The sequence below is a fragment of the Camelus ferus genome, chromosome 18 (assembly GCF_009834535.1).
Source record: "Camelus ferus isolate YT-003-E chromosome 18, BCGSAC_Cfer_1.0, whole genome shotgun sequence".
Lineage (NCBI taxonomy): Eukaryota > Metazoa > Chordata > Mammalia > Artiodactyla > Camelidae > Camelus > Camelus ferus.
In genome coordinates, this window is record NC_045713.1 from 32,147,243 (window position 1) to 32,164,183 (window position 16,941).

A 16,941-nucleotide genomic window follows, 5' to 3' on the forward strand; every position below is an offset into this window, starting at 1 on the left:
TTCCAGGAATTTTACAGTTTCAGGTCTTGTATTTAAGTCTTTTATCTACTTTGAATTAATTTTTTTCTGTATAGTTTAAGATAAGGCTGTAATTTTTTCCTTTGCATGAAAATATCAACTTTTCCTAACACCATTTATTGAAGACACTATCCTTTGTTGTGTGTTCTTGGCACTCTTATTAAATACCAGTTTACTATAAATGTGTGGGTTTATTTCTGAGCTCTCTACTTTGTTCCATTGGTCTATGTGTCTGTTTTTATGTCATTACTTTACTGTTTTGATTACTGTACCTTTGTAATACGGTTTGAAATCAGGAAATGTGATGCCTCTGGTTTTGTTCTTCTTTTTCATGAGTGCTTTGGCTATTCAGAACTTTTGTGGCTCCACAAAGAGTTTAGAATTGTTTTTTCCATTTTTGTGAAAAATGCCACTTGGATTTGATAGGGATTGCATTGAATTTATAGATGGCTTTAGGTAACGTGGGCATTTTAACAATTTTAATTCTTCAAATCCATGAACACAGGATATCATTCCATTAGTTTGTGTCTTTTTCAATCTCTTTCATCAAAGTCTTAAAAGCAAGAGAAGAGTGAATTATCACGTGCAAGGGAACCTCAATAAGATTCTGAGATTTCTCATCAGAAACTTTGAGGGCCAGAAGACATTCAAAATGCTAAAAGAAAAAGATGTCAACCCAGAATCCTTTGTCTAGCAAAACTGTCATTTAAAGTGAGGGAAAAATTACTACATTCCAAGATAAAAACTGAGGGAATTCATGACCCCTAGAATTGCCTTGCAAGAAATGCTCAAGGGAGTCTTGAAAGGTGAATAAAAAGACAGTAGAGAGTAAATCAAAGTCTTATGGAGAAATGAAGATTTCAAGAAAGGTAAATTATGGACAGTTATAAAAGTTAGAATTATTGTAACAATGGCTTGTACATTTACTTTTTGTTTTCAACATGATTTAAGAGACTAATTCACTTAAAGGAAAAAAAACAGTGTAAAAGCCAATATTACTGTAACTTTGGTTTGTAACTCCAAATTTTGTTCTCTACATAATTTAGGACACTAATGAACTTAAAGGAATGATTAGTTTATGATTTTGGACACATAGTATGTAAAGATGTAATTTTGTGATATCAACAACATAAAGAGGTGGGCCAGAGCTATAAAGGAACAGTTTTTGTATGTTATTTGAGTTAAACTGGTATAAATTCAAACTAGAGTGTTATAAATTTAGGAAGTGATGGACAATAACACATTATCTTCAACTAAATGCTGTCTACAAGAGACTCATTAGAGAACTAAGGACACAAAAAGGTTGAAAATGAAAGGATACAAAAAGATATTCCATGCAAATAACGACCAAAAGAGAGCAAGGTTGGCTATACTAATATCAGGCAAAATAGATTTCAAATTGAAAAAGATTCCAAGAGGCAAAAGAAGGATATTATATATTAATAAATTTTCAGTATAGCAAAAGATGTATCAATTATAAACATTTAAACATCTAATTACAAACCATTAAAACATATGAAGCAAAAATTGACAGAATATAAAGGAGAAATAGTTGGTTCTACAGTAATAGTTGGAGACTTCAATACCCTACTCACAGTGATGAATAGAACCAGACAGAAGATAAGTAAGGAAATAAAGAATGTTAACAACTCAATAAACAAATGAGAACTAACAGATAGAACATTCTACCCAACAACAAAAGCTTACACATTCTTCTCAAGTGCACTATGACCTTTTCCAGGACAGACCATATGTTAGGCCACAAAGTAAGTCTCAATAGATTTAAAAGAATAGATAGAATGCAGTGTATCTTCTCTGACCACAAAAAGATGAAGTTAAAAATCAGTAGCAAAAGTAAAACTGGAAAAGTCACAAAATTGTGGAAATTAAACAATACACTTTTATACAATTAATAGATCAAAGAGAAAGTCAACAGGGAAGTTAGAAAATACTTAGAGATAAATGAAAATAAAAACACAGAGAAAGCAATACTAAGGGGGAAATTTACAGCTACAAATATTTATATTAAAAAAGAAGAAAGATCTTAAATCTTCAATCCAACTTTACAACTTAAGAAACAAGAAAAGGCAGCACAAACTAAAAGCTAGCAGAAGGAACAAAATAATAAAGATTAGAATAGGTATAAACAATATCAAGAGTAGAAAAATATAGAAAAATCAATGAAACTGAAAGTTGGTTCTTTAAAAAGATCAACAAAATTGACAAATCTTCAGCTAGACAGACTAAGAAAAAAGAAGAGAGATTCATATTACTATCATCAGAAGGAAAAGTTGGAACACCACCACCAATTTCACAGAAATAAAAGGACTAAATGTGAATACCATGAGCAACTGTATGTCAAAAGTTGGATACCTTAGATGAAATGGACACATTCTTAGGAACATAAAACCTACCAAGACTAAATCACAAAGAAAAAATTTAAATAGACCTATAACCAATAAGGAGATTGAATCAGTAATAAACAAATCTTCCAACAAAGAAAAGTCCTAAAGACCCTACAAAAAAAAAGTTTTAGAGCTAAAAAATGAATTCAGAAAAGTAGCAGGATACAAAGTGAACAAAAATCAGTTGCATTTCTATACATAAATAATGAACAATATGAAAAGGAAATGATAAAAATAGTTCTATTTACAACAGCATCAAAAAGAATAAAATACTTAAGAATTAACCAAGGAGGTGAAAGACTTGTACAATGGAAACTACAAAATGTTGCTGTAAGAAATTAAAGAAGACATAGATACATGGAAATACCTCCCATGTTCATGGGTTGGATGACTTAATATTGTTAAAATGTCAATACTACCCAAAGCAATCCTCAGATTCAATGCAATACGTGTCAAATTCCCATTGACAGTTTTTGCAGAAATAGAAAAACCCATCCTAAGCTTCTATGGCATCTGAAGGAACGCTGAAGAGCCAAAACGCTCTTGAAAAAGAAGAACAAAACTGGGAGACTCATACTTCCTGATTTCAAAACTTACTACAAAGCTACAGTAATCAAAATGGTGTGGTATTAGCATAAAGCAATACAAATAGACCACGGGAATAGAGTAAATAGCTCAGAAATAAACCACCACATGTATGGTCAAGTGATATAAACATAAAACAAAAGCTTAACGAGTTTGGATTTGGCAATGATTTCTTGGATATGATACCAAAGGCACAGGTAACAAAAGACAAAATAGGCAAATTGTACTTCATGAAAACTAAAAACTTTTGTGCATCAAAAGAGAATATGAACAGAGTGAAAACACAACCCACAGAAAAAGAGAAAATATTTGCCAGTCATACGTCTGTTAAGGAATTAATGTCAAGAATATATAGATAAATCCTAAAACTCAACAACAAAAAACAATCTGATTCAAAAATGGGCAAAGGATTTGAAGAGACATTTCTCCAAAGACGATGTATGAATGGCCAATGCTCATGAAAAGATGCTCAGTATCACTAATCATTAGTAAAATGTAAGTCAAAACTACACTTTTCACCCATTACATGGCTACTGTCAAATAAACAGAAAATAACAAGTGTGAGTGAGAATGTGAAGCCACTGGAATCCTTGAGCACTGCTGGTGGGAATGTTAAATGTTAGCGCCACTGCAGAAAACAGTATGGCATCCGTTAAATATTAAAAACAGAATTACCATATGATCCAATAATTCCATTTCTAGATATATTTCAAAAAGAATTGGAAGCAAGGTCTCAAAGAGTCATTTGTACACAACATTCATAGCAACATTATTCATAATACCTAAAATGTAGAAGCCACCCAAGTAACCACTGACCAATGAATGGATGAGCAAAATGTGGTATATAATACAATGGAATATTATTTAATTTTTAAAAGGAAGCAGATTCTGCAATAAGCTACATGGAGGACCCTTGACGACATTAAGCAAAGTGAACCAAACCAGTGACAGACAAATACTGTATGATCTCACTATATGAGGCACTTACAGTAGTATAAGTCATAAAGAAAGAGAGTGTAATGGTGGCTGCCAGGGTAGGGGTAGGGAGGAATGAGGAGTTATTGTTTAATGGATATAGAGTTTCAGTTTTACAAGATGAAAAGAATGGGGATGAATATTGGCGATGGTTTGTTGCACAACAACGTAGAAGTATTTAATACCACTGAACTATATACTTAAAAATATTCAAGATGTTTAATTTACGTATATTTTACTACTAAAAAAAAAAAGATAGGAAAGGAGACTGTGGCAAACATTGACAATAACCCCGGGGAGAGACAACCTAAGTGTTATGGTCTAAGAGTTTAAGCTGTAATTCCCAGTGGCAGGTAGAGCATCTGTTGTGGAGATAATGGTTTAAATAACATTAATTCATTTATTCATCCAAGAACATTTCTGAATATTGACTAGGTGGCAGACATGGTTTGAGGCCCCAAGTGTAGTCAGTGGACAAAACAGACATGGTCTCTGCCCTTATGAAGCTTGTTCTAGTTGGGCTCATAAAATAACTCCTTATCATTTTGCTCCCTATGCAGCTTGCCTAGAGACAGACAAGAGGACATCTGGTTGAATGGCAAAGAGGCTGTAATTATTATAAGTCATTCTTATTATAGTTTATTCCTTATTATAAATTAATGAAGTAGCCCTTAATTTATGTGTATCAGTCTTCTCTGAACTTAATTACTCTAAGGCAACACTGGGATACTGACTATATTAAATTCCTGAGTCTGAGAGAATGAAGTCTGAAAGGGAGCAGGACCCTGTGGACTCCCAACCCCACCCCCTCTGCCTCTTGTTTATAGAAAAGCTGGAGGCTCCCAGGCCTCCCTGAGCCATAGAAGAGCAGGCTCTAGCAGTTATTAGGACAAGCCTGCAGGCACTGGGGGATGGCAATGACTCTGATCACCTAGCTCAGTGAGTAACTGAGATTATTCCTTCATTCCCCTTTAAAACTTTCGTGGCTGAACAAAATCTTTGCAGATGGTTTTTGGGGGATGCTGGGTCCACTAGATTGCAGGCATTCTGATTAAAAGCAACTTTCCTTTTTGTTACCAAGGCTGATGCCCCCAGGATTATACCCATGCTCCTCCCTCAAATAAAAACCAGTTACTCTTATCTAAGTATCTGAAGGCAGCTGCTGAGAAGAAATAAGAATTGGTTAGAACCCAGTCCAAGATGGTGGAGGATTTGACTTCCAATGGACCTTAAACTTCATTATATGCTCACTGTAATATATTAGTATGCTAAGCGACACACCCACCAGCACCATAACAGTTGACGACTGCCATGACAACAACCAGAAAAGCTCATACAAGGACCGAAAAACTCAAACAAGGACCGACTGGCTCCATCACAGCTGGAAGGAGGACATGATGGCAGAAGCCTCCCAAAAAGTCCACGTGGCCCGACCCACAGGGGAGCTGTCCCTACTGCCCTTCTTGGCTGAAGGTTCTCCTCTTGAGCACCTCTTTTCCACTCCAGTCCTTTTCTTCCCTTCCCCCTGCTCGAGCACTTTCCTTCCTTTTCCCCTTCTGAGCAATAAAGCAGCTGTTCACACCCTCTGCCTTGGCTGTGCAAATTCTTTCACAGTCAGTGGCAAGAACTCACACTTTGGCGGGCTTCCTAATTTAGGGGTCCCTCCATCTGCTAACAGACCCAGCTCTGTTATTGCACTATCAGGAAAGAGGACATTTTGTACAACCTTTGAAAGGTAGCCATCTGACTTTGCTAAGTAACAGACTGAACTCCCTGGGCATTTTCCTTTTGAACTTCTTCACAGTGCAAGAAACAGACCATGTACAAATTAAATAAATTATGGAAATGTTGGGGAGCAAAATTTGCCACCCCAAAATGTCTCTTTGGCATGTGGATTATTTCCAGCTGAAAACAATCAAGGCCCCAAAGACTCAGGAAGTCTTTCCTCTTACCTCCAATTTAGCTGCCTAAAAGATTATTTAGATAAAGGGCCTGTTCCAGGAATAGAGCTATCATGAGAGGTACCTGCAACAAATATAGGGTAGGTGTAGTGGGAAAACTCAGGCAGGGACTAGAGATCAGAGCACACTTTGTGTCCGATAGTCTCTGTAAGGTCCAACAAACATTTCTTACTGAACATTTGCTTTTCTCCATGTGAATTGCCTTCCTCCCCTCTAAAGTCCCATACCACTACCCCAAGACACCTCTCTTATCTTTAGCTGAAGATGGTATTTAAGGTGAGGTTTTCAGTCATTTTGGTGAGTTACTCAGTTCTCCTGGGTCTCTCTCATGTATACATGTTATTAAACTTTTCTTTGATTTTCTCCTGCTAATCTGTCTCATATCAATTTAATTCTTAAACACGCCAGAAGAATTTAGAAGGGTAGAGGAAAATTTCTTCCTCCCCAACAGAAACATGCTTAGGTCAAAACTTTTAAGTCATTTCTAGTATGGATGCCAAGTTCAACTAAAACTTTCCTATGATGACATAGATATTCTTTTTTTCTTGACTAACTCTTTAATCTTCTGCCACCAAAAGACACACGCAGCAAGGCCCAAGCTCAAAATCTTTACATATTCTTAGCTGAATGTACAGAAATACATTAGCATAAATATTAACATATTTGAAAACATCTGTAACTGTGAATACTTTATTCCAATGCACACTGGGTGGAGTTTGCTCTCTAACTGATGTGGGACTTCATGGGTGGAAGTTTTTTTTTTTTTAGGTCATTATTTATTACTCACTTTAGGAAGACTTCTTCCATGGTAGTGATTGAAGCACCAAAGCTGGCAATACCCAGCTCTTTTTGTTTCTTTTCCAGATCGTTAAACAGAGCTTCAAACCTAGAAGGAGGGAAGGAAGAGGAAATAAATTACTAGCACTAGTCTAAATACATTTTTTTCAATTTATTTTACTTTCTATTAAATGGAATTAAGAAAAAATATATGACCACTTACTTTTTCCTATTTAATAATTACTTTTATTCCCAGCTGAATTATTAAATTTTTTTAATGTAGTGAAATCCATGAAACATTACATTTATTATTTCATAGTTTTAAGTGATAAATTCATTTGTTTAAAGTCAAGCAGCATTAAGCACATTCACAAGCTGTACAATCATCACCATCCATTTCCAGAACTATTTGACAATCCAAACTAAAACTCTTTACCTGTTCAATAATTCTCTCTTCCTCCATTTCCTCAATTTCATTTTATTTTCTGTCTCTATTGATTTGCCTATTCTATGTGCCTTATGTGAGTTGGAATCATACATTATTTGTCCTTTTGTGTCTGGCTTATTTCAGTTAGCATATTTTTTTCTGCCTTCATCCATATTGTAGCATGTATCAGAAATTCATTCCTTTTCAAGGCTGAGTAATACTCAATTGTTTGGATACACAACATGTTGCTTATCCATCCATTTGCCAGTGGGCATTTGGATTGTTTCCACCTTTCAGATTTTGTGAATAATGTTGCTATAAACATAGGTGTACAAATAATTGTTGGAGTTCCTGCTTTCAATTATTTTTGGTATATACCTAGAAGTGGAATTGCTGGATCACATGGTACTACTATGTTTAACTTTTTCACGAACTGTCATACTGTTTCCCACAGCAGATGTACCATTTTACATTCCCAACAGCCATGCACATTCTCAAGTTTCTCCATATCCTTACTAATATTTGTCATCTTTTGTGTTTTTGATTTGCATTTCCCTAATGAGTAAGTTATGTGCTTATTGGCAATTCAGTACATCTTTTTTGGAGAAATGTATATTCAAGTCCTTTGCCCATTTAAAAATTACATTTTTAGATTTTTTTGCTAGATGAGTTTTCAGTATTGTTTTGTTCTGTAATAATTTCTGGTTAGCCACGGGGAAAATGTTTAGGAGGTCATTATTCTGTAATGCTTACTGTGAAACAAATGGAAATAAGGAAGAGATATTCACCTTACCAAATTTCTCCTTACTATAACCTGATCTTTGATACAAATCTTTTGTTCTTCTAAAAAATTATCAATTTATTTTCCATAAGTGTTAAGAACTACAGCTAGTTGATAAAACTTAATTTATTCACATGTGGTTCCTACATCAAATGGAAAAGAGTGCTCAAATTGTAACGGGTATAAATCACTAGACAACAGAAAATGGAGTTAGTGAAGCAGAAGCTGAGAACTGAGAGAGAGGATGTCATCAAATAGCTAGGTGAGTTGTACGGAAGTGTTGCTAATTGTGCTGTAATTACTACCAAGGAAGAATGAACAGTTTTAGGTTCAAAAGACCTTCTCCAGAAACCCATTCACTTCTTAAACACTCTCATTCTCAGTAAGGATCTATCAAGGATATGTATGATTACCCTCAGACACGGTGGACTGAAAACTTCATCTTCTAATTTCTTTCATATTTTAGCTGAATTTCACTTCCATCTAACTTTAGCCAGCTTTGATAATTGGTTCTACTCTTACCCTCCAGTTCAGTCTGAACCCACTCCCTGTGACAACTCTTCATACAAGTAGTTGTCATCTTATTTTTCCCTACTATAGAGACCTATTCTGTGAGCTACATGGACTATGGACGTTTTATTCCGGTTGTTTTTTTCTCTCTCTTTCAATACTTGGTTTAAAATTATCCTATTAAAGAAAACTTCATTCTGAGCGAACACATTCTTCCCCAACTTCATAATTTACTTCTGTGCCATGTATGATCCACTGTCCCTGGCCCAGAAATCCACATCTAATGTGTTGATATTAATCTGTGTGACTAGTTATTCATTTCTCAGAGATTCTTCCATGAGCTGTCTTCCATGTCTGAAGTATTTAGTAGGAAGACACAATGAAAATATTACCCATTTCTAAATTCTTACATTTCCTGTTTTGGACTTAATATTAATGATATATTAATTATTCATGGTTTCTTCTGATAATATCATTTGCATACATATTATATGGGAAGGGCAGGTGTTGTGCTAAGTTTAAGCAGCTTCTCTAACATGTTTCTTTCAGAGACACTCTGCACTTCCAGATGTTAAAAATACAATGCAATGTTAGAAGTACCCAACAAAACCTCTGCTGAATCAATGTCCCATTGTAGTTTCTTTCATTTCCCTTACTCTTCCTCATGACTGGGGCTGAGGTTCACCCCAACTGTCTCAATACTGATCCATGCTCCTGCTTTTCAAGAAGGTTCAGATTTACTCTCTGAATAAGTGTAGCTCCATCAAGTAATTCCTCTTCCTTTTATTCCTCTTCTAGGATACAAAATATGATTACTTTCATATCTCTTCATTTATTGGAGTCTTGGCGGCCTGACTCCTGTGTGTTATGTCCTTCGTTCTACCAGAAGGTCTATATGACATAGACATGTAGAGCAATATCCTACAAATTGTTCTTCTCTTCTTGTGTACGCCAGCCACCGTGCACCTACGGGACATCTAGGTAGTACTAACTTCAGACAAGAAGATAAAAATGGCGCACTCCCCGAAGGTTAATGATGAGTAATTATCCTTACCTTCCATTTCTCTTAGCTTAAAATGAGAATCCCAGGTAGAATTATCATCCCTGTGTCTCTTCTGTATTATTAATTTGGCTAACTACTGAGATCAAACTCCCTGTTTTCTCTATGTCTTTGTCACCCTTGCTCCAAGAGTTGCCATTTAAGCTACTTTCTTCTTTCATCATCTTAATATTCCCCTGAACCTTACTACAACATACATAAAATTTTTATACCACAAACATCTTACTGTTAGTTATATCCCTTATTAATACTTGGAAGCTAGCTATAGGCATTAGTTTGCAATTCTTCCTCCTCACTCCTTCCACCTCAAAAAGAAACCAGAATGAAAAATATAAAATAAGCCTTGAATGAGCTTGAACTTATGAAGCAATCTTCTGTACAGTGAGAGGAATTTTCAGCTGTGAACTCCTCAACTCTAGTTGACAAATGATACCTGTAACTGGAGACCTGGCTTGTTAGCAAAATACTACTTACTAAGCTTACTAAACTTGGAAAATTCAAAATGGTTTCTGGCACCCAAAACATTCACGTAGAAATCTCTGAATCTATACCTGTGTGCATGCTCTTTGGGTAGGATAAATGACAATTCAGTTCCAAAACAGCTTTCCAAAATGGCACCCGGAATATGAGACTGAATCATTGCAGAGACCTCATCAACATCACAATGTGGTTCCCTCTCCATGACTATGTGATATCCAGCACCTGAGAGAAACCATTTAGAAGACCAGATGAAGTAGTTTTGTACTTTTTCATTTCCCTGTAGGACCAAATTTGGCTCGCCATGATTCAGGTAACCAGGTCCACAGGGAAGAAGACATGGTATGTCGTAGACATTTTGTTATAACTGAGGAGTCTCACACCTAAAACTTCCAAATGTTGCTCCAAGAACCAAGACATTGAATAAATAGCAACTTCCTCTATAATTTCGAATAATTTTCTTCATGAATGATAATAACTTAATGTATATAACCAGATACAGTATATGTATGAAAAAAGGGCCCTGTTATCTGGTTACTTATATTTGAAACTCAAATCTTGATAAATATTCATTTATTATCATTGGCTGTCCATTGTGTATTAAGTATACATCTAGGCCCTGGGGACAGAGCAGTGAACAAAGCAGGTAAAATTCCTGCCTCCTTAAGAGCTACTTTCTAGACAAAGGAGACAGATACTAATAAAGTGGAGTAAGTTAGAATAAAGAGTGTGTTAGAAAAAGTAAAGCAAAGAAGGGAGATATGAAATGTTGAAGGAATGTTGTTAAATTTTAGACAGTATGGAAAGCCTGACAACATGATTTCTGATTAAAGACCTTAAGGAAATCAGGTAACTTATATACTTTATTAGTGCTTTGCCTACATAGAGAAATCATTCTCTGGATTTGGAGGAAAACATCACTGTTTTAAAATATATGCATTTCAAATGGTCACAGTATTTGCATTTGTATTACTGACTAAGTTTTTTCAAAAGAATAATAGATTTTAAGCACAGATCTCTTAGCTGATAATCTGGTTTACTTACCTGGCTTATGGTAGGGAAGACACTATTACTCCATTTTACAAATGAGGCAACTGACATCCAGAGAATGAAATGACTTATCCATTATTTACCAGCCATCGGAACCCAAACTACTTTTGGTTTACTTACAAAATTATATGTAAATTATTTTTCGCTTAGCAGGAATCATGACAATAAGCTTCTCAACTGTCTGTCCTTTTAGGATGCCAAGCAATAGAAAATGCCTTCTTTGGCAGAGAGGCAAGGTAGTTAGTGAGACCTGAATATTGATACCAATGTGGAATTTTGTATGCTCTCAAAGAAGTGAACACAAATCCCAGGCTTTTGAGTAAAATATAAGAAGTTCAGTTTAAGCATATTGAAAGTTTAGCACCTAAAAGAAGGGACTTGAATATCCCAAAATATTATATCTTTAGAATATCCAGTTACATATTATGTATTATCTTACCAATAATTAGTAAAATTGGTGGATGCTATTAGAAATTATTATAAATGATTTGTTTATCAAAAGCATAGTTGTTTAAATCATGTGACCCTTAACTCAGGTACCCAATTCATATGGCATAAATCTAATTTTGGATATAGAGCCCCTTACAAGTCAGTTGTGAAACTCAAACCTATAAGGTTACCATAAACTTTGAACTAACTGGGTAAATAAATATGACTTAGATAAATTTTTTGATATATCTGGGCCACAGTTTTGCATTCTATAAAATGGGGTGGTTGTTTTGAATATTCAATATGCCATATAAAGTGGATGCCATAGTAAGCAGTATGGAGGAAATAATTAAGATGAGTTGAATGAATTCAAATACTGGATAAATGAATGAAGAAGCAATTCATCCTTAGTTATCTCTACATTCACACTCTCTGATTTTGGATTCCTATAACTGTAATTTTAGCCCTCAGTAGCTCACTGTTTCATGTATTAGTTTCATCCTCTAAAAAAGCTTTATCAAGTCAAAGACTCTTTTATTTCACTTATATGATTCATTTTGCACTACATCCTCACTGTAAATTGCCACATTTTAGAATTATCTCATCACACTGGGGATTTGATATTAGTTTGGCAAATGAGATATGAGGATTAGAAATAATTGTTTTCTCTACTTTCTCTCCTCATCAATCAGTCAATTATTCACCTAAAATAAATCTATTAGACAGTACAAGTACATTCCAGGGACAAAGAAAACTGTTAGTAGGTGCAAAACAAGAGAATTCGGCATGGCCTTTGTAGGTTGATAAAACCATTTCCTGAATCTAAAGCTATGTATTGGAGAAAAAGTGAGCATATATTTATAAAAATATGCATATTGTAAAGGGCCTTAAAAACCAACTAGAATAGTTGTGACCTAATTAATAGGACAGAGGGAGTCGTTGAAGTTTTCGATATATAGACAAAATATACTTAAAAATCTTGTTAGAAGACTATTAAGGCACCAATATCCTAAGAATGATCAAAGGGAGGAGAGACCATATATTTGTTTCAGGAAGATTGAAGAGCCACAGCACTGCAGGGTCCCATCGACCATGATGGCAATTCGGTCACCCAGGACATCAGCTTCATCCATGTAGTGGGTGGTCAGTAAGATGGTACGATCACGTTTAAATTGCTGAAGGAGATCCCAGGTGGCCCTCCTTGAGACTGGGTCCATGCCAGATGATGGTTCGTCAAGTATCACTACCTAAAAACCAGAAGAACAATTCCATAACCACTGATAATTGATGATATGCTACTTGTGGGATAATTTACTACTTGAGGGGAACACATTTAAACAAATACAAAGAGTCTGGACTAAAAATAGTGGTAAAAACTCTAGGAAAAAAAATCCTAAACTGTAATTTAAATTAAACAGTTGAGCCAATAATGCCATTTCATTCTGATTATTACTGGCAATGTTCCTTTAAGATTCATATGAACTCTCAGGTTTTTGTCAGCTGAGTTTTCCAGACCAGCTGGCAGAAATCCATTTTTAGTGCCCCTCTCTCTGCCCACCCACCCTCTCTCTCATTCTCTCTTTCTTAATACCTTGGAGCCCCCTAAAAGTGCTATAATGATGGAGAGTTTGCGCTTCATTCCTCCAGTTAGTGACTTTGAAAATGTATCACGCTTTTCTAGCAGGTTAAAAGTAGACAGCATATGGTCCATTTCCAGAAGAGACACCTCCTGACGTATATTTTTTACCTAGAAAGAGGAGCCAGAATTTACATGGTGCATCCAGTTTATCCTCAGGTCATAAGTTTTCTTACACATCTGTATAGATAAATGAAGTTTCTTTTAACTGTATCCTGAAAGAATTTTATACCAGCTCTTTTCTGACATCAGCTACGTAGTGTCTTCTTCCCATTGCCTCCCTTTATGTCTAAAGGAGAGTTCCTAAAAAAAGAATTTTCAGAATTTATAAAGATACCTGAAGATCATGAATAGAGGCAGACAAGAAACCTATCTCTAGCTTCCAGATATGATGAAGTAAACACACACAACCCTTTATCTCCCACTGAACTCGATTATTAAACCTGGAGAACTATAAAAAGTAAACATCAGCCGCTGGATCAGGCCAAGAACATCATAATCTGAAGTGCCACTGAACCAGTGTTGAGTTTACCATCTTTCCCTTATGTATCCTCCAGCCTGAGCTGAAAGCAATCCAAAGCCTGGAAGTGAGCACTGCAGTGCAGACAGAATGAGATTAAGGATAAATCCTCTAGAAGAGTGGAAAAGGGAAAACTCCTAAAGCTCTGAGGAAATGTGGGAGGGGCAGTCCCATTTTTCCCCCTCTGTTCTCTTGTGCTCCACCCCATGGGAAGTCTTGGGACAGGAATGGTGGCAAGACTGGAAAAGAGTGGGAATCCTGCAAAAGCCAAAACTCTGAGGGGGAGGAAATCTTCTCAGTTCAGTGGAACCATGGCTCAGAAAAGACATAACCCAATTGGTTTTTACTGCTCTCTCTCTGTCTTCCTGCCACTAGGATGTGGCACAATCATGAAGGTTGAGTGTCTTCTGGCTAGGGAGCAGAAATGGTAAATATAAAAAGTATTTTTCTCTTATGGTTCTTTGAACATGCTAGAGGATTTCAAGCAAAAAATATAACATTGTCTGATAATGTTTTCAATATATGTTGGTGTAATATATGACAACTACAGCTTAAAGGGAGGAGGATAAAATACCTAATGCAGTCAAGTTTCTACATTCAACACAGTTGGAGAATATTGATTCTAAATAACTGTGAAAAGCCTAGTCTATATTTTGTAGTTCCTAGAACAACCACCAAAAATGCATACAAGAGATATAGAAAAAAAATCACAATAGATAAATTAAAATGGAGTACTAAAAATGTTTAAAACCCAAATTAAGACTGGAAAGGGGAAATAGAGGGAAAATGCAGTGGGAACAAACAGGAAACAAATAATAAAATGGTATACTGAAATCCAGCATATCAATACTTAAAAATAAATGGCCTCAACACAACAATTGAAAGAGACTGTCAGATTATATTTAAAAAATGACTCAGCTATATACAATGTCTACAAGAAACTCACTTAAAATTTAATTATATAGGTAGGTTTAAACTGAGCGAATGAAGAAGATACACTATGGAAACACGAATCAAAAGAAAGCTGGAATGGTTATATTAATATCAGACAGAGTTGATTTCAGAGCAAAGAAAAGTACCAGAGATAAAAGAAGGACATTACATTTTGATCCTAGTGTAACAGGATCGTAAACAATCCTAAATGTGCATAACCTAACAATAGAACTTAAAATAGAGAAAACAAAAATGACAACTGAAATGAATAGAAAAATATATGACTATAGTAGGAAATTTCTATACTCCTCACTCAAATACAGACCCACTAGACGGAAATCAACAAATATAACAGAAAAACCAAACAACAACCTTAAGTTACTGAATCAGCTGATGTTTACAGAAAATTACAGAAAATTCCAATCAAAGAGCAGAAAACATTCTCAAGTGTGTATAGAACAGTCATCAAGATAGACCATATTGTGAGTCATAAAAGCGTAGCAATTTAAAAACATTTAGAGTAACACCAAGTATGATCTCTGACCAATATAGAATTAAATTAAAATAACAGAAAGAAAACAGGACAACTTTTCATCACTTGACATTAAAGAAAATAACTTGTAAATGATCTGTGAGTCACAGAAGTCTCAAGAAATATAGAAAATATTTTGAACTGAATAAAAATGAAAATATAGTGATAAAACATCAAAAAATAAATCTCCAGATGCAGATGGTTTTACTTTACCTAACATTTAAGAAGAAATAAAGTTAATAATCAATAAAATAAAATAAAATAAATTTCAATTTCTTCCAGAAAATATGAAAGAAAGGAACACTTCCCAGCTCATTTTATGAAGCCAGTACTATCCTGATACCGAAACCAGACAAAGGCAAAGCAAAAAGGATACAGGCTAATATAGCCTTCACAAACTTAGTTCTGAACAAAATATTATCAAATCAAACTGAGTGATGAATTAAAAAATACCATGACCAAGTGAGGATTATTCTCCATCTGTAAGGCTGTTCCAATATTCGAAAATCAATCAATGTAATCTACCACATTAACAGTCTAAAGAAGAAGAAAAACCACACAGTCATTAATAGACACAGGAAGAGCCGTTGATCATATACTATATTCACTCATAATAAAAACTCCCAGCAAACTAATAGAAGCAACTTCCTTAAAGGTGATAAAGGGTATATACAAAAAAAAAAAAACACAAAAAACCCTTAATGCTGAAAGACAGTGCTTTCCTCCTGAGATCAAAACAAATCAAGAATGCCCATTCTCAATAATCATATTCAACAGCATACTGTTCCTAACCATTGAAAAAGGTAAGAAAAAGAAAGAAAAGGCATACAGACTGGCACACAAAAAAGAAATTCTCCCTATTCTCCGATGACATGATTGTCTATGTATAAAACCAAGAAAACTACAAAAAACACTCCTAAACCTAATAAGTGAGCTTAGCAAGGTCAGAGGATAATAGGTCAACACACAAATATCAGTCATTTTTCTGTGTACAATATATCAACAACTGGAAGTGAAAAAAAGTAAAGCTCCATATAATAAAATGAAACATGCACATACACACATATCTAGGAAAATAGGTATTGGATCTGTGTACTCAAAACTAGAAATGGTGATAAAAGAAATTGAAGACCTAGTTCAATGGAGAGAGATACTGTGGTCAAGTATTTGAAATCTCAACGTAGTAGCAATGTTAATTTTCAACAACACGATATATAGATTTAACATAATACCAATCAAAACTACAGCAGAACTTTCACAGATATATAAAAGATAACACAAAATAATTTCAGGAAGGGCCAAGCGGCTGTAATAGCTAAAATGCTTTAGGAAAAGAAACATAGTTGGATGAACAGCACTATCTATATTGAGACCTACTATAAAGTGATACTACTTAGGACAGTGTGGTATTTGTAAAGTGATACACACACAGATTAATGGAACAGAAAAGAGAGAAAATAGTGTTCACAAATAAGCCATAGAAATATGACCATTTAATCTCTGACAAGTGTGCAAAAAACAAAAAGATGAGAGAATAGTACTTTCAAAAAATGGTGTTAGAACAATTAGTTATACACATATGCAAAAAATGAACTAAACTGTAGATCTTTATACAAAGACTAACTTGAAATGGATCACAGTGTAACATGTAGAACTACAAAAATTTGGAAGAAAATACAAAATAAAATGTTCATGTCCTGGAGTTAGGCACAGAGTTCTAGAAAAGATAGTAAACGGCTAGACCATTAAGAATTGGATTTCAATATTTAAAAAGTTTTGCCCTGCAAAAGACATTTTCAAGAAAAGAAAAGACAAGCTACAGTTTGGGAAAAATATTTGCAAAGCACATATCCAACAAAGGACAT

General features: G+C 34.9%; 1 protein-coding gene across 2 annotated transcripts in view; it reads right to left on the reverse strand.

Moving 5' to 3' along the window:
• Positions 1–16,941, reverse strand: part of LOC102508612 (ATP-binding cassette sub-family A member 3) — a 122,752-nt gene that overhangs the window by 46,442 nt on the left and 59,369 nt on the right. For both annotated transcript variants that reach the window (XM_032460897.1, XM_032460898.1), the window contains 4 exons: positions 13,047–13,202; positions 12,492–12,702; positions 10,051–10,201; positions 6,732–6,830 (listed from right to left, as the gene is read on the reverse strand). In XM_032460897.1, coding sequence (XP_032316788.1) covers positions 6,732–6,830; positions 10,051–10,201; positions 12,492–12,702; positions 13,047–13,202 — 617 coding nt within the window. The remainder of the gene's footprint in view (positions 1–6,731; positions 6,831–10,050; positions 10,202–12,491; positions 12,703–13,046; positions 13,203–16,941) is intronic.